The sequence below is a fragment of the Taudactylus pleione genome, unplaced genomic scaffold, assembly GCF_031769625.1.
Source record: "Taudactylus pleione unplaced genomic scaffold, aTauple2 ptg000985l, whole genome shotgun sequence".
NCBI lineage: Eukaryota > Metazoa > Chordata > Amphibia > Anura > Myobatrachidae > Taudactylus > Taudactylus pleione.
In genome coordinates this window covers 1,875,995-1,899,331 of record NW_028285386.1, presented here as the reverse complement: position 1 = coordinate 1,899,331, position 23,337 = coordinate 1,875,995, and the positions used below count along the sequence as shown (strand labels likewise).

Below are 23,337 nucleotides of genomic sequence, written 5' to 3'. Positions count from 1 at the left end.
ACACTAATACCGGGCGAACTGAGAAAATCGGTATCTCCCAGTTGTAGGCCTGTCCCGTCAGACTGAAGAGATATCCGTAGGTTCAGAAGCAGGATCGGCTGGCAGTCCAGGCCTGCTCGGTACTGGATATGTCGGCCCTTGTAGATGCCGACAGTCTACGAAGAAACAGACCTTTAGGCTGACCAAGAGGACAAAAAAGACTTAACAGACTTAGTCTGAGGCCTTGTAGTGTGCATAGCTGAAAGCGGTAAACTTGTCGTTAGTAATACTGCCAATGTTACTACAATCTTGTCAAGGTCAGGACCAAACAATATCAACCCTAAAGATGGTATCTGCACCTCTGCATTCTCAGAGCGCAGCCATAGGGTATTACGGAGGATACAGTCGCAGCCGGAACTCTGAAAGTTAGGAGACTGGTATCCAATATAGGCATGTCCACCTATGACAACTGCATATATTACATGAGCGACCAAATACATTTGAACCCCCGACGTGTTGGAGGGGAAAAAACGTTACAAATGCATCAACCCAATATGCAATAGTATTAACCAACCATGCTATAGCCATGGTAGGATGGGTAACAACTCCCGAAAGCAAGTATACTGATTTCAGGCAGAGTTACCACCTACGGATCCGAAGAATCCGACCACGCAGGAATGGGAGGCGTAGTAACGTCTGTAATCAGACGAGTAACACGCCCATCCCCCCCAGGAGGGGCTCGTGATGACCCTCAGGGAATTTGGGACAGGAGGCCAAACACTGTTGTAACACCTCCTATCTGGCAACAGCCAGAGTCCCGCTATGCGATCCACCCGCTAGTCAGCAACAGGTAACCCGAAGGCACGCAATACTGAGGGTGTATGATACAGGTGCAGGTCAACATTCACTCTAACCAGAATGGACCTGCTACCAGCCCTAAAGCAGGGATAATAATACCTGAAATAGGCTTCCCCCCGTGTAAGAGGGAAAGAGCCCCGAACAGTACCCAGTTCACGGCAGAGCCAACTGGGAAGTAACCACAGGGCGTCAACCACGCCAATTAGCGTTTCGTAGAAAACGACATCCACCCAGGGTGGCTGTTGTGGTAATCCCTGCAAGGGGAATGACAGACTATTGTGGCACCAGGGGGAATTCATATACTGCAAAAAACCCCTGCAGGGAGCGGTAGTCTGTGTCACAGGGGAAGAGTGCAAGAAGCTGCGAGATACCCTGAGATGAAAAGGGCAGTATGGTGAAGTAACCCCAAGTGAGGTACAACAATGGGGCCCGCCCGGCGATCCGCAATTGAGAGGATCCCGAGAAAACAAACCGCCCAAGGGGGTCGTGAAAGAGGCCGGCACCAGATGACGCCACATACAGAACCCTTTATGAGTCAAATCCTCCGCACTAACACCTGCAGCACATGACTTGCAGGATAGTAAAAATGGGTGCAGTATAACGCTCTATCTCCTGGTCAGACATATCTGACCCATCTTGGCGGAAATATTAAGCAGCACTATACTGGTCCTGACTGATGCCAAAAATAGCTGCAGGGACCCATTTTCAGCGTATGCAACACACAGTTCCATCTAAAATATGGCAACGTGCAGCACGCAACAGTATGTGACAAACCACACAAATATTAACAAGTATATAAATGTGAGGTCTCATAACCACCCTAAGTACAGCTGTATTAGGGCAGATAAAGAAAAGGGATAGATATACACTGACAGGTGAGAGAATAAAGTACAGTCAGCACTAGCATAAGTCACATACAATGCAGATATATACATATATACATAAACATGTCATATAATATACTGCACTATTACACTGCATTCAACTGCCCAGATTCAGTGTCTGGGAAGGCTACAGCGCTGTGTACACTGACCTGATGGTGAGGTACGCAGGGGGACTGGACTCACTGCCATCCTGAGAGATTTCTGCTGCACCACAGAGATAAAATGGCCGCTGGAGACCTCAGAGGAAGCGTGGCCCGCGGAGGAAGCAGCTCAGCGACGCCAGACTATGGATACTGAAAGGCGCGCTGAGCTGAGGGGAGGAGCCGCTGTAACAGGGAAGGCTGCCTCCCCTGGCCGGCTATTAACCCCCGGGACGCCGGCTCCCTGCACCGATCGTTAAGTCCCTGGTGGTCTAGTGGACACACGGGGTATGGGGGGCCCGCCGCCACTGCCGGCGCCTCCGGTCTGTCCCCTGAGACCGGAGGCACAGGACTGCATTTGAAATGCGCGGATCACCGCAAGCGGTGATCCGCGACCTTACCTGCTCCCCGTGGATCCGGCAGCAGTCCTGGGCGCCCGCAGAGTCCGGCTAGTACAGACTCTGGGGTCCCGCTGAGATCCCCAGATCTGTACTGGCGTCTCAGCGCCAGCGGGGTGACGGAGCGGCAGCTTAGACGTCCTATGGACAGTCCCGACGCTGCCGCTCTGAAGAGTCCAAAGTCCATGAAAAAACTTTGTCCCTAAAAAAATAAAATAAGCTTAGGGGCTGCTAATCAGCTCCCCCTGCGCTAACGGTGACCCGACTCCGGCCGGGCACCAACTTAAACTGAGGTGCCTCTGGCTTGGGGGTGGGGTTATAGGGAGAGTGGACCCAGTGCATCCTGGGAGCTAAAAGCTTTAACTGCGTGGTGCCCGGATTTGGTTCCCAACCTATACCCCAAGGTCAACCCTGTGGACCCCCTATGGACCCTGAAGTAGAAATATATATATATATATATATATATATATATTTTTTTTATTTTTTTTTTCTCATTTGTAATAAGTCTGACCACTAAATGGCACTGTTCTATTTTGATCCATGAATGATGATTGCTTTTGTAAATATTCAGAGAAATAAGGTTTATGCAGCAATAGTGTCCTCAATGTCGTGCCCATCCCCTTTCCCTCAATTTGAAGCCCCTCTTACACTCGGCCCTCTGTATGTCTCAGCAGGCCGGCATCTGCTTCCCATTTTGGTAGATGTGAAGTGTTTTATGACAAATACAGAAATCATCTTTTGCCAGAAAGTGCTCATGAAAATATATTGCAATATGATCCCAATAGGGTTTCATAAAGAGGGGGGGGGGGGGGGGAATTAAGCCAACAAATTGGTTATATTTTATACTGATCTATATATATATTTTATATTCCTTTATTTCAGAAGAGACCTCTGTAGTGGTAGAAAGCACAGCACTGCGCAGGAACTTGTTGGAGCCCATGCATGAGCTTCTGGCATTAGAGGAAATCTGTCATGAGGCTGGGCAGGTTCCCCTTATAAACAATCTAGACACGGTGGTGCTTGGTAAGTGACAGAAAAGCTACTGTCTTTAAAAGTGTTGTGTGTGTTGGTGCTCCTATGATCTGCAGTGAATGTTAAAGGGCTATAAACTCTGGTAGCATTAACATCAATAAAATCGAAGTTAAAAGTTGCCGTTCTATTAAATGCTGATTCTCAGCGCACCACCTAAGAAGCGGGTGAGGAAGTGGAGGAATTTGGTATTAAAGATTTCTCATGCGAAGACCAGAAGTCTGGTAGATGGAATGGAATTGATATAGGGAGGGGGGACCGTGCAGCAAGCACTACACATCCAGGACAGCAAGGAATTGGCAGAGACACACAATAACTGGTTTAAGATTAAGAAGATTCTTCACCCTTTATCCTTTGCTCAAAGGAAACACAGATTGGAATATCTACCCGAAGTCGACTCCCTTATAGCATAAATATGTAAGACTGCTACTATCTAATGCTACTGCCCTTAATTATAGTATGAATAGGATTATCGAGAGCTACATTTTAACTTTATATGCAGCGGTTGCTTCCTCTCTGGGATCGATTTCATCCTGGGTTAGCATTGTTGGAAGGTAGCACTAAACTGCAGTTTGAGCACATCTGAGAGACATCTGAATATCTGGCATGCTGGTCTTGGCATTCCTGCTCTAGTGGTTTCTGCTCACTGCACTTTCTGGCTGAAGGCTTAGGTTTTGGATTCAGTCTACACTGCAGTCATATTTGGCCTCAGTGGGAAAAGAGAATTGTTTTTGGTCCTTTCTAATGGCCGGTAAAGGTATAGATGTGTGCCTGGTTCTTGTCAGAAACAGTTCTGTGTAATAAAAACCCAATAAGTTAGAAAATACTGAAACCATTTTCTTGTGTCCTATAGCTCTTCATCCTTAGTGACCAGTAATGGCTGCATCAACTTACATTAGGTTGTCTCCTAATTTGCATCCCCTACCAGCAGTAATACACCCTCCACACTCATGTAGTGAGAGCAAGAACACACTCCTTTCCAACTCCTAAATGTATCCTGCAATGGATGTACGTCTGTTCCCTGTATTTATCACTGTTTTATGTGGTCATATATTTGCAGGTGGGGAAACTTACCACCTGAAACATGAAGTTGTTCTGGGCGAGAATAGTAGAGTATATATGGGGGTCCAGGCAGATGTTGATGTGGACAGTATGAGAGGTGTTGCCCTAAAGGTTTGTAACAGTTCATTTCTGTACTAAAGTATTTATGGTCACAATTAAAGCTTTTATTTTTTTTCATAGTCAGACTGTGAACACGATCTACCTTTTGTGAGAAAGTAGTAGGTTTGGTAATGAGGATTAATCACCACTGCTAATATTCGTGTTCGCTCCAGAAGTTTTTTCCAGTCGGGTGGCGTCCAAAAGTAGCCGGGTGGGGGCCTTTGCAATTATGTGTGCGCCGGGAAAAGGGGTATCTCCCAGACCAATCCACCCTGGCAGGTCTCAGGCTGCTCCCCCACTGGTGCTCAGTCAAAAGTGCCCATTATGCAGTGCCCCCTGTATTTGTGCCCTTTATACAGTGCTCCCTGTAATTTTCCTTTATGCATTGCCCCCTGTAGTTTAGCTTTGCCCTTATGCAGTGCCCCCTGGCTGAAGTAGTGCCCCCAGACTGGTCCCTTATGTAGTGCCCCCAGACTTAAATAGTGCCCCTTAGGCAGTGCCTCCAGACTGGTCCTGGCCCCAGCCCAGCACTTACCTTTTACTTGCTGGCCGCTTGCGTTTCCACTCCCGTAGCCTCGCGCTGACTGGATCTAACTAGATCTAGCAGGCGCGCGGGGCCGGCTCCTCATGTCTCGGATGACCTCACCCGCGCAGTGCATCACTGGGAATGCTTGCCTCTGAAGTGATCGAAGGCTTCTTTAGCCTCTGGTCACTCCAGAGGCCAGCGTTCCACAGCGGGGGTCGGCGGGGGAAAGTGCCGGGCGGTAGGCTGTATATGCCTGGCGATGCACCCGCAGAAAACAGCCTGGGGGAGAACACTGTATTATTGTGTGTAACCTGTGGTCTCTGGCAGGTGGACTTACAGCCGGTTCCATGGGATTTCTACATTACACAGCAGCTGAAACAGCGACTTGGTGAGGCTTTTGTGACCGATTTTGTTACGCCATCCAACTGCTACCTCTATCAGGATGGATGTATTTCACTGTACAAAGAGATCAGCCAGTTCACTTTGCAGGTACTTGTGTATTGCTACAATTAGTGTGCTTTCATAGTGATTGCCATGTGGTCACTCAGGGCTGACAAACCATTCTTACCAAAGCTTAGTAACCATTTGGTACTGAAATGAGGTGGTCCCTAGGAAATTATCCTTATTTTATACCTGTTACTGCATCATACATACAGTAATTTATTGGTATGTAGTTATTTTATAATGCTATTTAGCAAGCCTTCAGTGCAAATATAAAAATGTGAAACCAGTTGATGCACTCCTGACCCACAGCACTGATATGGCTCATTTATGGGAAAGTGCAAACCTGTAGCGTAAATGTGCATTTGTGATGTCTTGTATTGACCTTACAGTATGTATTCACATGTGGACCCAGAAGGCAACTGTGGGTGTAAAATGTTTGCACTGACTGATGGGAGGAGCTGGGACAATTGTGGCCATTGCCATGCATAATACTGACAAATTTACAGAGTAACTAGTATATATATTTCTCCTTCATCCACAATGGGACACTGGAGGCTAATACACTGGGGTATAGACGGGTGGATGAGTGGAGCTGGAACTTTAAACTTATAAGTGTGAGAGACGACGACTCCTCTCCGTCCCCCCCTAGCCTCCAGAAGCCCCAGTTTTAGAATCTTGCCCGAGAGAGCCAGTCACTTGGGGCTGAGTTTAGCCCAAACATAGTATTTTATTTCCATTATATTTTGATTTATATATTTCCCACAGACACAGACCAGTGCATTTATTTGCTCTCCCCAGCTGGGGGAGGGCCAGGACAGCCCCTCTGCTCCCTCTTCAGCGCCATTTTGACAGGCGCTTAATACAGAGACACAGCAGCCTTTCTGCAGCACAGCAAGCTATGGCAACAGCACATCCCACTTTCCCTATTAAGAGGTCGCGAGTACATTGGAGTGTCTTATGGGCTGCTGAGTATAGGGGAATTTACATTATGGTGGGAGGAGGGCTCCTCCCCCTACGTACCCAGTGGTTCCTCTCCTTGTGTGTCTCTGTACTACATCATGACAGGTAGAGGGACAAATGCTAAAACATCACAGAAGGTGTTTGCTTGCTCTATATGTAATTCGAAGCTGCCTCAGGCACACTCTGGTCCTGACATACTGTACAGGAATCGCATAAAGCTGATCAATCCGTTATTGCAGGACCCTCTTCAGATGCAGCCCCTATGCCTCCTTGAATATCTACCCGGGTAGGTGTTATGGCTGATCTCTCCGAGGAACTGGCTGCAGCACCAGAGATAGGGAAGCGGCTAGGAACCAGGCCCTGCCTCGGATACCGCAGAGAGAGAGCCCAGTTGGGCGAGAGACCTAGCCCATTCTGTGGAGGGCTTGGCTCAATGCATGGGTTCTTCTGCTGCCTCTTCTAGGTCAGTGTGTCTGCTCGACCATCTAAGAAAAAAAGGCTTCTCCCAGCAGTTGGAAGCTTTTTCAGTGACGACCTTCACCAACAGACCTCTGATTCAGGTGTCCAGGGAGTGGAAGCCCTTATCCTGGTGGTCTGACATGTCTTGAAGATTTCAGACGAGCAGCACACGGAATCTCCTGATGCATCAAACAAAGGTCTACTATTTTCTTTCCTTTTTCACAGGAATTAAATACACAGTTGTCTACAGCTTGGCAGCATCCTGACAAGAAATTTCTACTTCAGGGTCCATAGGGTATCCACAGGATACCTTGGGGTATAGGTGTGACGTCAGTCGCAGGGCACCAAAGAGTTAAGCTTTCAGACTCCCAGGATGCACTAGGTCCCCCTCCTATACCCCGCCCCCGGGCCAAGGCACCTCAGTTTAGTTTGGTGCCCGGCCGGCGTCGGGTGCACCTGTCGGAGTGGGGGCTAGAAGAGCCCCTGAAGCTTTCTTCAGTGCAGCTGTGGCTGCACATCTGGATGTACAGCATGGACAGTCAGTCCTGACGTCCATGCTGTCTTCCCTACACCCCCGCCGGTACCAGAACGCCGGTACCGATCCGGGGATGCTGGTGAGCATCTGGGATCACAGCTAGCGATGACCCCAGATGTTCCGGACCATGGCCGGATCCAAGGGGGACAAAGGTAAGCAGCGGGGTCCCGCGGTGGGTCCCCGCTGGTCACATGGTCCTAAGTCCCCAGGCAGGGGGCTCCCTGGGGACTGGCTGCAGCGTGGAGCCAGGTACTGAACCTGCGCTTTCCACTACCCCCTGGGACAGCGGACCGCAGCAGAGCGGTAGCGCTGCGGCGTCTCAGGGGTTAAATGCATGCCAGGGGAGCGCGCCTTCCCTGTCTCACAGCTGGCGCCTCCCCCGCTGCACACAGCCCTCTCTGCCCTGTGCTGACTGGTCCTGTGTCAGCGCTCCTCCCCCAGGCCAGCTTCTCTCTGCTCCTCGACGGTCATCTTCTCTGCAACGCATGGTGAACGCTGCTGGAAGCCTGGAAGGAAGCATCGTGGTCTGGGTCCCCCCGCATACCTCTCCTCCGCTGTGGCTCAGGTCTGTGTATGCAGCGCTGTGTCCTACCAGGCCCTGTGTCTGTGTAGTTGAGTGATCAGCGCTGTTAGTGCAGGAATTGTTATTTCTCTGCATTGTATGTGACTGTGCTAGCGCTGCTGCCTGCAGCTTTATTACTGTCCCTGTTCTTTCTGCTAAAGCCCTTGCAGTGCGGTGCTGCAGGGTGGTCTCTCGCCTATTTAATACTTAATTGGTGAAAGAGGTCACATACGTGGTGCCATCATGTCTGAAAGTGATTTTCCCCTCCGGCTACAGTGTACCACGTGCAAAGTACCGTTAGCGGAGGGGGAGGGTAGCGCGGAGGGCCTTTGCCGGCAGTGTTTGTCCATTGCGCGGCCTATTACGGTTACAGCACTGGTACAGGAGCCGCCCTGGGCTTGTTTCGCACAGGCGTTAACAGCTTTAGTGGGCCAGTTAGCTCCGCAGCCCGCGTTTACTCCGATGGGTTTGTCCCAGCAGTCTGTGGTGTCGTCACCCATGCAGGGGTTCCCACGACAATTGGTGGTATCCCACAGTCTCCCTATTTCCCCGCTCCCGGGTTCTCAGGAGCCAGCGTGGGTTAACTCCCTGACGAGTTCTGTACAGCACTTGTTGGATGTGTTGCAAGGGGAGTCTGTGATGCGGCCTCATAAAAGGCCGGTGGCGTCTCTGTCCGCTCCTTATGAGGATGACGAAGGGACGTCTGATGATGGGGAGATTCTGGATCCTTACGATCAGGAACCTCTCCATACTAAGGACGCTGATGCTAAGTCCAAAGTATATATTCCTGGACTTATTCGGGCGGTCCGCACAGCCTTGGTGATTGAGGACGAAGTTCCCCCAGCGGCTAAATCTAAGTATGCCTTTTTCAAAGATGTGAAGGGCGATGCCACAGTCTTTCCTCTTTCGGGTCAGTTGGTGGACCATTTAGAGGAGGCGTGGAAACAACCTGGCAAAAGATACCAGCCGCAGAGACGCCTGGCGGTGGCTTATCCGTTCGCGGATAATTATTTTGCTAAGTGGGAATCCCCTCCACAGGTGGATTCTCACGTGACCCGTCTTGTCCGTAGTGCCACATTGCCGATGCCATCCATGTCCTCCCTTAAGGATGCTACGGACCGCAAGGTAGAAATCTGCCTGAAGTCCGCTTATTCCCTTGCAGGGGGGGCAGCACGGCCGGCTATGGCCATTTGCTGGGTTGCCAGAGCGATGGAGCGCTGGGCGGATTGATTAGAGGCTTCTTTTGAATCCGACTGTCCGGCCGAACAGGCGGAGTTGATTGGCAATCTCCGTGATTCGGCCACCTACATCAACGAGGCGGCTCTAGACATTAGTACTCTGGTGTCTAGAATTTCTTCAGCAGCGGTAGCTGCTCGTCGCACCTTGTGGCTGCGATCCTGGAAGGCGGACGCAGATTCCAAGAAAGGTCTGGAAGCGTTGCCGTTTACCGGAGAAGTTCTCTTCGGTCCGGATCTGGATAAGATTGTGGCCACGCTGGCGGCAGCCAAATCTGCTTGTCTCCCGTCGGCCGCTGCTCCTTCTGGTTCTGGACCATCGTCCTTTTGGTCATCTAGGGCCCAGGGCAGGCCCAAACCACAGTCGTTTCCTCGACAGGCTGGCCCTAAGAAATCGGTCAAGCCCCGGAAACAGGCATGGAGTACCAGACGTCCGGCCCCCAAGCCAGATGACAAGCCTGCGGCCTGACGGTCCGGGCCTCCCTTTGGGGGTTCCCAGGGTGGGAGGCCGCCTGCTGCAGTTCTCCCGGTGTTGGTCGTTCACTACGACAGACACTTGGGTTCTGGAGGTGGTCTCCCACGGGTACGCCCTCTCCCAGCACAGACCCCCGGCTCGATTCTTCACCACGGGTCTACCATCAGACCGGAACAAGGCTACGGAGCTGCGGAAGGTATTGCACACTATGCTCCAGGCTGGAGTTATAGTGCCTGTTCCATTCTCCCAGAGGGGCCAGGGTTTCTATTCAAATCTATTTTTGGTACAGAAACCCAATGGGTCATATCGTCCGATTCTCAACCTCAAAGCACTCAACAAGTCTTTGCGGGTCCCGAAGTTTCGGATGGAGACCCTACGGTCCATCATTCTGGCGCTGGAACCTGGGGACTACATGGTGTCATTGGACATACAGGACGCTTACCTGCATGTCCCTATTCTTTTGCGCCATCAAGAGTTCCTTCGGTTTGCAATCCGCAGCGACCACTTCCAGTTTCAGGCGTTACCTTTTGGCCTGGCGACAGCACCACGTGTTTTCACCAAGGTGATGGCGGTCATGGCGGCTTCTCTGCGGCTGCAAGGAGTCCGCATGTTGCCGTACTTGGACGACCTGTTATTGGTGGCAGGATCTCCAGAGCTCCTGTTACACCACTTGGACCTGACCATTGCACTGCTGCAACGGCACGGCTGGCTAATCAACTGGCAGAAGTCCACTCTAATCCCGTCTCGGAGGATTCTGCATCTTGGAGCCTTATTGGACTCGGGACAGTAAAGGATCTTCGTGACGGAGGACAAGATCTCTGCTTTACAGTCAAGGGTGCGCAGTTGTCTGCACAGCCGCCGGGTGTCCTTACACTCGGCGATGAGGTTACTGGGCTCCATGGTGTCGGTGTTCGACATGGTGGAATACGCCCAGTTTCACTCCAGACCTCTGCAGCACCTGATCCTGTCCAAGTGGAACGGGCTGCCTCAGTCTCTGAAGTTCCAGACGATTGTGCGCACCCCGGAGGTTCGCCTGTCCTTTGCGTGGTGGTTAAAGACGACCCACCTCAACAAGGGACGTCCGTTCTGGGTTCCAAATTGGGTCCTGTTGACAACGGACGCCAGTCTTCGGGGCTGGGGAGCAGTTTCGGGTCCACACTTGTTCCAGGGCAGGTGGACGCCGACAGAAGCGGAGCTTCCAATCAATATCTTGGAACTCCGTGCGGTCTTCAATGCTCTCCTGCAGGCACAGCGGTTTCTCCAGGGTCACCCGGTGCAGGTCCAGTCGGACAACGCTACCACCGTGGCCTACATAAACAGGCAAGGAGGTACTCGCAGTCGGGCGGCTCTCGTAGAGGTCTCTCGGATCCTGGTTTGGGCGGAGCGCAATCTTCCGGCCATATCAGCGGTCTTCATCCCGGGAGTGCTAAATTGGGAGGCGGACTTTCTAAGTCGCCAGGACGTTCATCCAGGGGAATGGTCCCTGCACCCGGACGTTTTTCAATTACTGGTGGACAGGTGGGGTCTTCCAGAAATCGACCTCATGGCGTCCCGGCACTACAACAAGTTGCCGGTGTACGGGTCTCGCACAAGAGACGAAGGGGCGTCTCTGGTGGATGCTCTGTCCGTCCGGTGGACGTTCCGGTTCGCATACCTGTTCCCTCCGGTCTCCCTTCTTCCACGGGTAATCCGGAAATTCAAACAGGAAGGAGGGACGCTCCTGTTGATAGCTCCCGCGTGGCCCAGACGGCACTGGTTCTCAGACCTTCAGGGTCTGTCCGTGGACAGTCCTCTGCGGTTGCCGCTACGACCGGAACTTCTGTCTCAGGGTCCTTGCCTTCACCCGGACCTGACTGTGGTGCGTACCATGTTACGAGCTCGGAAACCGTCTTCCGCGAGGATATACCATCGCGTGTGGCATACGTTCTTCCAGTGGTGTCGACCGACAGGTTATGCACCGCGGGAGTTTCGTCTGTCTCGGATTCTCGCCTTCCTGCAAGTGGGACTAGATCATGGGCTTCGCCTTGCTTCTTTGAAGGTACAGGTTTCGGCCCTATCTGTTTGGTTTCACCGTAGGATTGCTACAATCCCGGATGTGCGCACCTTTATGCAAGGTGTTCTCCGTATTCAGCCGCCCTTTGTTCCACCTGTGGCGCCTTGGGATTTGGCTGTGGTCCTGAGGGCTCTCCAAGGACCGCCGTTTGAACCACTGGGCTCAGTGGATCTTAAATGGCTAACAGCTAAGACTGTTTTCCTTCTGGCCATTGCTTCGGCCAGACGTGTTTCTGAGTTAGGGGCTCTTTCTTGTAGACCCCCTTTTCTTGGTTTTTCATGGGAACAGGGCAGTGCTCCGCACTCGGCCCGAGTTTCTTCCCAAAGTTGTTTCCCAGTTTCATGTTAACGAGGAAATAGTTGTTCCGGCCTTTAACTCACCGGGTCTTTCCGTGGGTGAGGCCTCTTTGGATGTTGTGCGGGCCTTAAGGACTTATGTTGACCGCACTTCTTCGTTTAGGAAGTCGGACGCTTTGTTTGTCCTCTATGGCTTCCGTAAAAAGGGTTGGCCTGCTTCAAAGCAAACTTTGGCGGCCTGGATCCGTATGGCTATTTCTGAAGCTTATCTTCATGAAGGCCTACCGGTCCCTCCTTCTCTAAAGGCTCATTCCACTAGGTCTGTGGGTCCTTCGTGGGCAGCTCGACGTGGTGCCTCGGCAGTTCAGATCTGCAAGGCTGCTACGTGGTCTTCTGTCCATACCTTCGTGAGGTATTACAGGTTTGACACCTTCGCCTCTCAGGATGCTTCCTTCGGGCGGCGGATTCTCCTTTCTGCACAGGAGTGTCCCCACCCTTAAAGGATACTGCTTTGGGACATCCCCAAGGTATCCTGTGGATACCCTATGGACCCTGAAGTAGAAAATATGAGATATGGTAAGAACTTACCCTTGTTATCTCTATTTCTACGAAGTCCATAGGGTTCCACAGGACTCCCGCCCTGTCGCACCTGTGCTGGAGATGGGCTTTGCTCTGGTCACCGGTTTTCCGTCTCCCTCTGGTGAGAATGTGATTCTTGTATGTGTCCAGATCTTTGTTCTTTCTCTTCCTTCTCCTCCTCCGGCCTATGGCTTGGTAACTAACTGAGGTGCCTTGGCCCGGGGGCGGGGTATAGGAGGGGGACCTAGTGCATCCTGGGAGGCTGAAAGCTTAACTCTTTGGTGCCCTGCGACTGACGTCACACCTATACCCCAAGGTATCCTGTGGAACCCTATGGACTTCGTAGAAATAGAGATAACAAAGGTAAGTTCTTACCATATCTCATATTTTTAGATGCCCAAGCGATTTTTTTTTTACCCATTTCCAAAATCTGTCACCGAAAAATGGGAATCTCCTCCTCTGGTAGTTTTGTCAGTTTCACTGCTTTCCAAGACCACGTTGCCTGTCCCTGCAGCCACAGCCCTTAAGGACAGTTCTGACTGTAAGCTGGAAACCTACTTAAAATCTATATATTCAGCAGCAGGGGCGTTGCTTAGACCGGCTTCGGTTGGCTCTTGCATCAGCAAAGCTGTGGAAAGATGGGCACAGGAGTCTGCTATGTACCTTGGAGAAGCGTCTAAGGACACTGGTCATTTTGGTTCCAGGATCTCGGCGTCAGCCATAGCAGAGCTCTCTAGTTAAGGTCTTGGCAAGCAGATGTGGACTCTGAGTGGTGGAGGGGCCTCCCTTTTACGGGGGATAACCTTTTTGGACCTGAATTGGACAAATGGATTTCCCAGGCTACAGGGGGTAAGACTACCTTTCTGCCATCCACTGCTCCAGCTCCACGTCGTGCTCCGACTGGTCCTTTCGAGACCCTCTTTCCTTTTGGGGATGTTCACGTGGTACCTCCTCAGCTACCCATGGAGGCAGAGGTCGACAGTCTGATTCGACCCGGCGTCCTGATCCCAAAGTTGCCGAAAAACCTGCCACATGATGGGCTACAGGCCCATCTGGGAGACTCCAGGGTGGGGGCTCGTCTTTTGCGATTCAGGGATGTCTGGTTTCAAACCAGTTCATCAGTTTTGATTTGCAATCTGGTGTCTCTGGGGTACAAACTAGAATTTGCAGAAGCCCCTCCACATCGGTTTTTAACCACAGGTCTTCCCGTCTCCCAATAGAAACGGAAAGTACTTTTGCCAGCAATACAGAAGCTTGTGGATTCCGAGGTTCTGATGCCTATTCCAGTCCAACAGCGTTGTCTGGGTTTCTGCTCCAATCTCTTTGTAGTTCCAAAACCAGACAGCTCTGTCAGCCCTATTTTGAATTTTAAATCGTTTAAATCTTATCTGGCATTTTACCGATTCAATAAGACTCTGCACTCGGTGATTTCAGGGTTGGGACAGGGGGGGGGGGGGGTCCTAGCATCCATGGACATCAAAGATGCTTATCTTCATGTCCCAATTTGGTAGCTTTTCTTAGATTTGATGTTAGAGGAACATTTTCAGTTTCAAGCCCTGCCCTTGAGTCTGACGTTGGCGCCTCAAATCTTTACCAAGATTTTGTCGGTGGTGATCGCTCATCTCAGATCATTGGGAGTCACTATTATTCAGTTTCTAGATGAACTCATCAAATCTTCATCTGTTCAGATTCTCAACGAACATGTAGCTTAAACACACCAGGTTCTTATCCATCACGGATGGATGATCAACTTTCAGAAGTCCAGTCTGATTCCATCTCGACACCTCCAATTTCTGGGAATTATCTTGGATATGGCAGCTTTAAGGATCTTCCTTTCGGTGGACAAGGCTCAGGCTATATTAGTAAGCTTGTCCTCCTGGTTCTCAAGCTGAAGCGGGTGTCCACTCATCTTTGCATTCGTCTCTTAGGGAAGATGGTGGCAGCTCTTCAGTTCGGAAGATTTCATTCTCGTCCTTGTTCAATTGAATATCCCGGCCCAGTGGGCCAGGTCACATCTTCATATGCACCACCTGGTACGACTGACCCAAGACACGAATCTCCCTTCTCTGGTGAATTCAATTCGACCACCTAACTGTAGGTCGCTGGTTCGGCCTTTGGAAATGGATAATTCTAACGGATGCCAACCTCAGAGGTTGGGGAGCGATGGCTATGGACCATCATTTCCAGGGCCGTTTGTCTCGACAGGAGTCGAGTCTACCGATCAACGTTCTGGAACTCCTGGCGATTTTCAAGGCCCTTCCTGAAGCGGTTTCTCTGCTAGCAGGTCAGCCAGTTCGTGTTCAATCAGACGACGCGACGGCTGTCGCATACATAAATCGGCAAGGCAGGACGTGCAGTCACATGGCCATACACAAGGTAAGTTGCATCCTTTTGATGAGCAGAAAGCCACATGTTGGCGATCTCAGCAGTGTTCATTCCGGGAGTGGACAATTGGGAGGCCGACTATCTCAGTCGCCAGGACATTCATCTCGGAGAATGGGCTCTTTACCCAGACGTTTTCCAACAACTAGTACGGAAATGGGGAATGCCAGGATTATCAAGTTAAATTAATATTTTGGATCAATTAAAGACCCCTATCTGTAATAACGTTTCACTAAACCTTTTAAACCAGCATCAGTTATAACAAATAATTATGACAACAAAGTACGAGTAGTTAGGAGCTGCAGGCTGCTAGTGAAGACTCCGAGGGCTGCATGCGGCTTGCGACTGCACATCACTGCATTAGGCTCTTTTTCACACATTTACTGGGAGAAATCAAATATACTGCTAGTTTTAGACATTACTCCATAGTTAATGGTTAAGAAAAGCATAGTCCAGGGGGCAAAGCCTGACCTGGCATGGAGTGTCGCATCTTGCAGCCTTCTCCAGCCTGAATATCCTGATCTATACCCTGTGGCTGCTGGGCATATCCAGCACAGCCGCTGGTTTATTTTCAGGACATTTCAGATGTATATATCAACATAGCAGGCCTGTTGAGACACTGGTTACTGGCTGTAATGTATTGTGCTAATACGGTTTTGTTAGAGGGACGCTAGTCCCTCCACTCTGAGAGGTAATCTTTTGTTTAGTTAGAGCTGGGCAGGCTAGGCTTGTCTTTTACTCTATGCTGCTAAATAAAACTAACTGCATGAGACCCTGTGACAGGTGGTACATAGGAGCTGATTCAGCAGTGCATGCAATGCTGGATGCAAATTCTGGATTAGTGTATTCTAAGATTTCTTATGTGGGTGTGGTGTACAGCTTTTTAATATTGTAATGTGTTGTTGTCATACTGATGTTATATATGTTTTGTTATGTCTGAGGATTCATCCTCTATGATCACTGAATACTAGATGTATCTTTCATGCTCATAATTCCTGGCACACCATGTGTCTCAGCGGTTAAAACATTATTTCTATGTGCATTTAAAGTATATATGGGTATTTATACATTATTGGTATGAATATTTTCTATATGATTACCCATCATTGCTATTAGTCTGGTATCAGATGACTGGCTCAGATATACGATCTCAGATGTTGGTCATTTAATTTTTTGACTTATTATCCTTTTAATTTTTTATGCCATACCATCTGTCACAGCTGATTTTGTACTAAATTATATTTTCCTGTACATTGGAACTATACAAGGGAATTGATATATTATCTTGCATAAATATTTTCGCTTTGATTACCAAATAATGTTATTAGCCTGAAATTAGAAGGTTGGTTTTGGTACATGATTTTAGATATGTATATTTAATATCTGTTGGTTTAATGCTGTCTTGACAATATTTGAATTTTTTTTTTGTGAATTTATGGATTGGTTTGTTTGTTGGTCCATGTTGGGCTTTATTTTTTAATCTAATAAATGTATGTTTTCATTTGATTACCATAGATATTTCTTCTTCCGTCTATCTTTCTTTTCTGCAATCTGGGGTGTGTCTCACTAAAGGAGTTCTTTCTCATTACCTTTCTAAACCTGGATATTGGTCAGCTGTGCCAGAAAGGTTCCCGCCTCCATATAAAATTTTATTAAAATGTGATCAGATGTTTTTAGATGTGGTGGCTTAGGCCTTGATGAAGCTAATTGTCCACTTACCTCTAAGCCTATGCAATGTGATACTGCTTACATAATCGCAGTGTCTTTCTTTGCTCAGCTAGCCTGCACTGCAGACCGACAGACTGAGTCAGATGAACAAATGTGTATAATCACCGTAGAAGGCTAATGGTTAGAGGCTGTTAGATTCTGGTGGCCAGGTTGGCGAATCCCTCAAAACTTCATGGGAAAACTGTTGGTGTAACCTGCATCCACGGGGATACTCTGTATTCTGATACTGCTGAAGTGAACATAGAAACAGTGGGGTCCCACTCTAGTCACTGTGAGATTAATTCCTTATATGATGTATGCTGCTATATTGGGGAGAGTTTTTTTTTTTTTTTTCCCACTTCTGTAACAAGTTGGGTTTCCCACAGATTCCAGAAGTAAATAACACAAACCCGGTTGATGATGATACTGATACCTTGGGAGTATTCCCTGAGTCTGAAGTGCTCCCTTTTGCAAGCATGGTTGGGGAGTCAGAGTGAAGAGAGCAGTGGGGTGCAGAATGATGTACTCCCTACTGAAGTAGAAAATTGTGTTGACCCAGCGACCAGTATGCCTGATTGTGAAGTAAGAAAAGAGATCTTTGCCTCAGAGCAGTTTAAAGGCTACCACAGTGTCACGTCCAGGGTTTCTGGGCATGGTGGTCGGCGGGCGTTACCTGTGCAGATGTTATGGCGGGGAGCGTCTGGTGGTAGTGCTGGTGCCTGGCGGGGAGCTTTGGCTGTGCGCTGTCCTGTATGGGCATGTCACTCTGTGCTGGGTAGGCCTGGCGGTGTTTCTGTTCCGCTCTGGCATGGGCGCCGCCATCTTGCTTTCGGCCCTGTGACCTAATTCCCCAATCCTGGCGTGTCACATGCTCACTCTCTGACCACTCACAGCTGGGAGCTGGGTATAAAAAGGAGTTCAGAGCTCCCTTGCATTGCCAGTGCAACGTGTTTCTCAGCGCAAGCTGAGCGTTCGTTCCTGAGCTTGTCCGCCTGCCTGTTGGATCTCTGCCTAAGCCTGCTTCACCTGACCTGCTCCTTACCTTGCTGGACTTCCACTGCCTCCTCCTTTTTGCCTTCCCCATTGCCTGAGCACCTGTGTCAGCTGTTACCCTGCACCCTGCCTCCACTTGCATCTTCCTCTGGACATTATTTTCTTCAGCCACAATTAATTTCAGCCTCACAGGTCCTGGAATACTGCACTGCCTTCTTTTGTCACTGCCTGGACTTTTTTCCATTTCCTCACTACACTTCCCAAGTGCACTTTAGTGCTATAGCCAGACTTTCTGTTTTGCCACATTCATGTCTGTTAAGCCACTCATTAAAAATTCCACGTTTATTTTTAAATCTGCTTCAGTGTCTGCTCCTATTACCACCCCGGGGCCACAACAAAACCAGAACCTCACACAGTGTATGCTAAAGGCTAAAGAAAATGTAAAAATGATTGAAAACCCAGTAAAGCCTGATGGTTGTCATTCCCACATGGCAGTACATCAATATTTATTGTAGTGTCCAAGAAAAGAGAACATATTGTGGAACAATTAATTTGTCCAAAGGCATATAGAAGAATGTTAGGCCTAGCTCATGGTCACATAACTGCAGAACATCTAGGGGTAGAAAAACTTTTGAAAGAATTGCAGCAGTTTTTTGGCCAGGAGTCCATAAAGATGTGTCTAACTACTGTGCATCCTGCCCTGAGTATCAGTACCATGCTCCCCGGCCACATTTAGAAGGCCACTTGTCCCATTAAAAATTATTGAGGTCCTGTTTGAGAGAATAGCTATGGATTTGGTTGAACCTCTAGTAAAGTCTGCTCAGGATCATCAGTATATTTTGGTGGTAATGGATTACGCTACCAGCTACCCAGAAGAGATACCATTGCACAATAAATTAACAGACAATTACTAGGGAACTAGTACATGTCATCAGCAGAGTGGGAATACCTTAGGAAGTCCTAGCTGATCAGGGTACTACATTTATGTAAAAAATCATATTGTATCGCCTGTTACTCAGCTAGGGACCCCTCTGTCTATCACTCTCAGACTGTTGTTTTAGTGGAGAGGTTTAACAAAACTTTAAAGGATATGTTAAAGTGGTGGATAAAGTTGGAAAAGATTGTGTTATTTGTTACCCTATTTATTGCTGGCCATTAGAGGGATTATGCAATCTTCCACTGGGTTCTCGCCTTTTATTTTGCTGTTTGGAAAACAGCGGATTGCTCGATATTGCAAAAGAGACATGGGAGGGCAACCAAGTTCTTATAAGATGGTTATTGAGCATGTTTCTCAGATGCAGGATATAATAGTTGCAGTAGTGCTGATAGTGATAGAGCACTTGGAACAAGCACAACAGAGGGTATACAATCATAATGCCCAATTACGCTCCTTGGGGCAGGGTACATGTTTTGGTTCTCGCGGTAGACAGTACATTTTTGTCCAAGTGGCAAGGACCACTTGAAATCATGGAAAAAGTGGGTGAAGTTAATTATAAATTGTACCAGCCTAGGACAGATCTACCATGTAGATCTTTTAAAACCATGGAGGATGGAGTAGCTCTGTCGGCCATCCCGGTCCTTCTGGTAACCGCAGTACCTTTTTTGGTTCCAATAGTAACAATAGCCTTATTCAACAGCATGAGGCTAAATTTCTCATAAATAGATTTGTTTTCTGAAATATCTGGTTAAACAGCCATTAAACATGACATAATCACTGAACCAGGGGTTACGATTAACCTAAAGCCTTACAAAATACCATAAGTGTCAGGGTCTACATTTCTCCTTCATCCACTAGGGGACACTGTGGGCAAGTCCCAATATACTCATTCTAAAATCTGACGGGACTTTATCCTTCTGCAATGATTTCCATAAATTGAACAGAATGTCTAATAGTTTGATGCCTACCCAATGCCTCATGTGGATGAACATATTGAGGTGCTGGGAACGGCACAGTACTTAACCATTCCAGATTTAACTAAAGAGTACTGGCAAGTGCTGTTGACAGACAACGCAACAGAAAAGACGGTGGTGGTGTTTTCTGCATCGGAGGGTTTGTTCCATTATAAAATGTTGCTAATTGGGCACCAGACATTCAGAGGATGATGGATACACTTCTAAGGCCCCATAGACCCTATGTTGCTTATCTTGATTATGTAGTCCTGATTGGCATTCTCACTTATGCTGGGTACAAGCGGTGTTGGACTCCATCCGTGAGGCATGATTTACAGCCAACCCAAAATAGTGTTGCTTAGGGATGGAAGAGGTGAGAAGTACCTTGGATACACCATAGGCAGAGGCTTGATAAAGCACTAACTTAATAATTTTGAGGCAATACAAAATTAACCACGACCCTAAATAAGCATGTGAACGTTTTCTTAGGAATCACAGGGTATTATAGACGGTTCATACCCTATTTTGACACTATTGCTGTCCTGTTGACTGACCTTAGCTAGTGTAAACAGTCAGTTATGGTTAAGTGGTATCCTGAGGCAGAAGAGGTGTTGAGCACCCAACCACTTCACAATACTGCACTGATTAATTTGATATGTGACACTTGTATATCGGTGTGCTACTGAGTCTCTAAATCTGTATACGAAGTGTCACAATGCAGTGGCTGCAGCTTTTTACCACGCCATGGTTTGTTGTACTTCGTGTACAAACTCTGTTGCACCCAGATATACAAATGTCTTATGTCAAATTAATCAATGCAGTCGGGTGAAGCGACATATCTCATCCATTTGCGACTAAGATGCATTTTCAGTCGAAAAAGATGCTCTGCGCAAGCAGAGATGCATAGGACCTGGCGTCTCACTTGTGGTGTATGAAGGCACATCTGTACACTGTAATCAAAATAGGAAAATAATAAAGTACAATGCTAGCCCGTGTAAACCTCTCTAGATCAAATACTACTTTAGCGTAAAAACTAACTATTCAGAAACTGGTTCGAAAATACAGAAACTTAACAGGATACCCGCGGCCATCCCTTGCCGCAAAAAGGAAAGGAGATACCTTGGAAGCATACTTGGATACCCATATAGAACCATAAGCTGAAACTAGCTAAGCAACAAGGGACGCGTATTAACAGCCCATCCTGCTAAATGACCAGCATAGTCAAGCATAGTTCTTAACCATAATTGCCTTTTACAAGTTATGGACAAATCTATAATCTAACAATTTTTCCTTCTGTTTCTCAAGGACATCCTGCGGTACACTAAGACGGCGGCTGAGCAAAGCATTATCCTGCTTACCTACAGCTTGTTGAGCCTTGTAGAGAAACTCCACACCGTAGAGATAGTCCATGGAGATTTGCGGGCAGACACTCTAATATTGGACAAAAGGTCGGTACTCCTTTTGTTCTAGACAACAGTGTGAAGCAATGAGGATTTTACTGGCTGTATTGCTTCATTGGCAAGTTGTCCCATATACAATACAAGGATGGGTAGCATGTACTATGCATCAAAATTGTGGCCCTCTGCACCAGAGGGTGGACAACCTAGAGGAAGACAGGCCTGGTCTACTAAGTAACTGTTGACCAAGCGACCAAGCCCACAGGCAGCCCTATGGTGGCTACTGAGGAAAACTGTAATTCTGATAAACATTTTCCCAAGACTTGATCCAAACCCTAGTAGTCCAGATCCTTGTAGGCATTTTAAATCCACTTCACAGAAGGTTTGAGAATTGGAAAAATAAAACTCCCAGGACAAAATGTACAAATTTCTCAAACAATGACAAATTTAGACCAGGGCTTTCCAACCATTGAACTACGGATGTGTCCACATACAATATGCAGTGGCGAGACTTGGTAGAGACTTTTTACCTTCAAATGCGTCTTATTTGCAAATTAATGCAAATAGAATGCTGCATATCATTCTAATCAGCAGGAGCTGTTGTGCGTTCGCATCTCTTTGCGAATAAGACACATTTCAATGTAAAAATTGCATGAAAAGACGATCTGCGCTATTGAGTCACACGGTGTTCACATGTTCTGTTTAATGCGACTTGTAGCGCATGGAGGTAAGATGTATGCGGACACATCTGTATATTTAACTTCCAACCTCAGCTAAGTAGTTTCCTGGTTTGCTTCTAGCCACAATCTATGATGAACCTAAAAATAACCTAAGAAAACTAATTTTTTTGAACATCTTGTTGTAAAATGAGATCATACTCTTCGTCACTTAATTGGCTCTCACCCCCTTCCCTCTTTTGGAACACCCCTCAATTTTCCCAGGGAAATCTATACCATAATCTACCCCAAATCCATAAAGATTCTGGAAGTTGTTGCATGGTCTCCAACACAGATTTGGTTTTCCAGAGACTTTTTTTTTTTTTTTATAATGTATTTGCAGTTAAAACATGTTGTTTTCTCCTTAATTAAGCCCAGTATGAGAAATAACCTAAATGCCATTTGAGTCAATATGTTCTCAAAATGCTTTAAAAAAATAGCAGTTTACTACTTTAAAAACAAATCCCAATACCTAAAATTGAGCTTCAGTAGGAGGAAGACATAAGAGCCACTGCTAAGGAGGCCTAGGGCTACAGTTGGAGAAGGATCTCTCACTCATCGGTATTCACTCATGAGAGTGAACTAATACAAGATGGTAACTAGTCTCCTCAATGCTGGAGAGACTGTGGGGACAACTTCCTCCACCTGTGATGGACATAACCAAAAATGGAGGATAAAATCAGATTTCCTTAAGAGTAACGGGCACCTAGGTTATTAAGAATCCTTGGTCCTTCCTCTTGGGTCTCCCAATATACAATTTAGACAAATACACTTTATAATCGGTCTGTGCAATTATCAGTGGAGCCAAGTGTCTAATTGCGAGACATCCGAATGCTCTCTCCTTACATTTTGCCCCTGGCTACAATTTGGAAATAAATCTCTGCATATCTTAATAATAAATCATTAAAAAAAAGACACTTTTGGAATGCATAGTCTGGTCATGTAGGTGGTAGAGGTTCTGCATTACAGTTATCTATTTGGTTCTGGAAAAAGTTGCACAGAAATGTCTTGGCTGTAATGAAAGCCAGCAGCTCTCTGTACCACCCCACCCCAGGCCCATCCTTTCAATGAGTGTGGTGACTGTAACACAATGCCTAATTACTTCCAATACTGACCCTACTCCCCTCACATTGTAAATCATGTAACATGGCTATTGTAGGAAGAAGCACAGGAGACTTGTCATCTGTGTCCGTACTGTGTCTGTCAGCAACCAAATACCGCAGCAATACCACTGAGCAGAGTTTTTGGAAAGATGTAGAGAGGCATGTGGAGAGCCAGGAGGGTGAGATGAGAACTTAGTCTCCACCCTCTTATGGAAGGGACATCTCTGGTTAGAGTCACTGTGTGCTTGCTTATTTTTCAAGCTTTAATTATTCAATGTTGATTCTTTATTATTTCTTTGCTGCAAACAATAAGTAATTTTATCATTGCTAATTAGATGGTGCTGTATATAGCTCAGATAGCCAGGACCCTGCTAATCCAGTGTTTGGGAAGCAAGAGACATCACTAAGGGGCCCATTTATCAATGATCATATACTCAGTGCGACCTGGGTACGATTTAGGGGCCATGATCACATTGCAGTATGCGATAATACTGGCTTAAATGTATTAATGAGCACCCACAGGGACAGGGGCTGTGAAATTTGCCTGTCCCTGCTATGTGCTCAGAGTGCAGTCTC

At 47.7% G+C, this 23,337-nt stretch overlaps 1 protein-coding gene across 2 annotated transcripts in view; it reads left to right on the top strand.

Annotated features, from left to right (window-relative positions):
* Positions 1-23,337, top strand: part of BUB1B (BUB1 mitotic checkpoint serine/threonine kinase B) — an 89,085-nt gene that overhangs the window by 60,742 nt on the left and 5,006 nt on the right. For both annotated transcript variants that reach the window (XM_088460786.1, XM_088460785.1), the window contains exons 17-20: positions 3,142-3,282; positions 4,349-4,461; positions 5,303-5,464; positions 20,851-20,993. In XM_088460786.1, the coding sequence (XP_088316912.1) occupies positions 3,142-3,282; positions 4,349-4,461; positions 5,303-5,464; positions 20,851-20,993 (559 nt within the window). The remainder of the gene's footprint in view (positions 1-3,141; positions 3,283-4,348; positions 4,462-5,302; positions 5,465-20,850; positions 20,994-23,337) is intronic.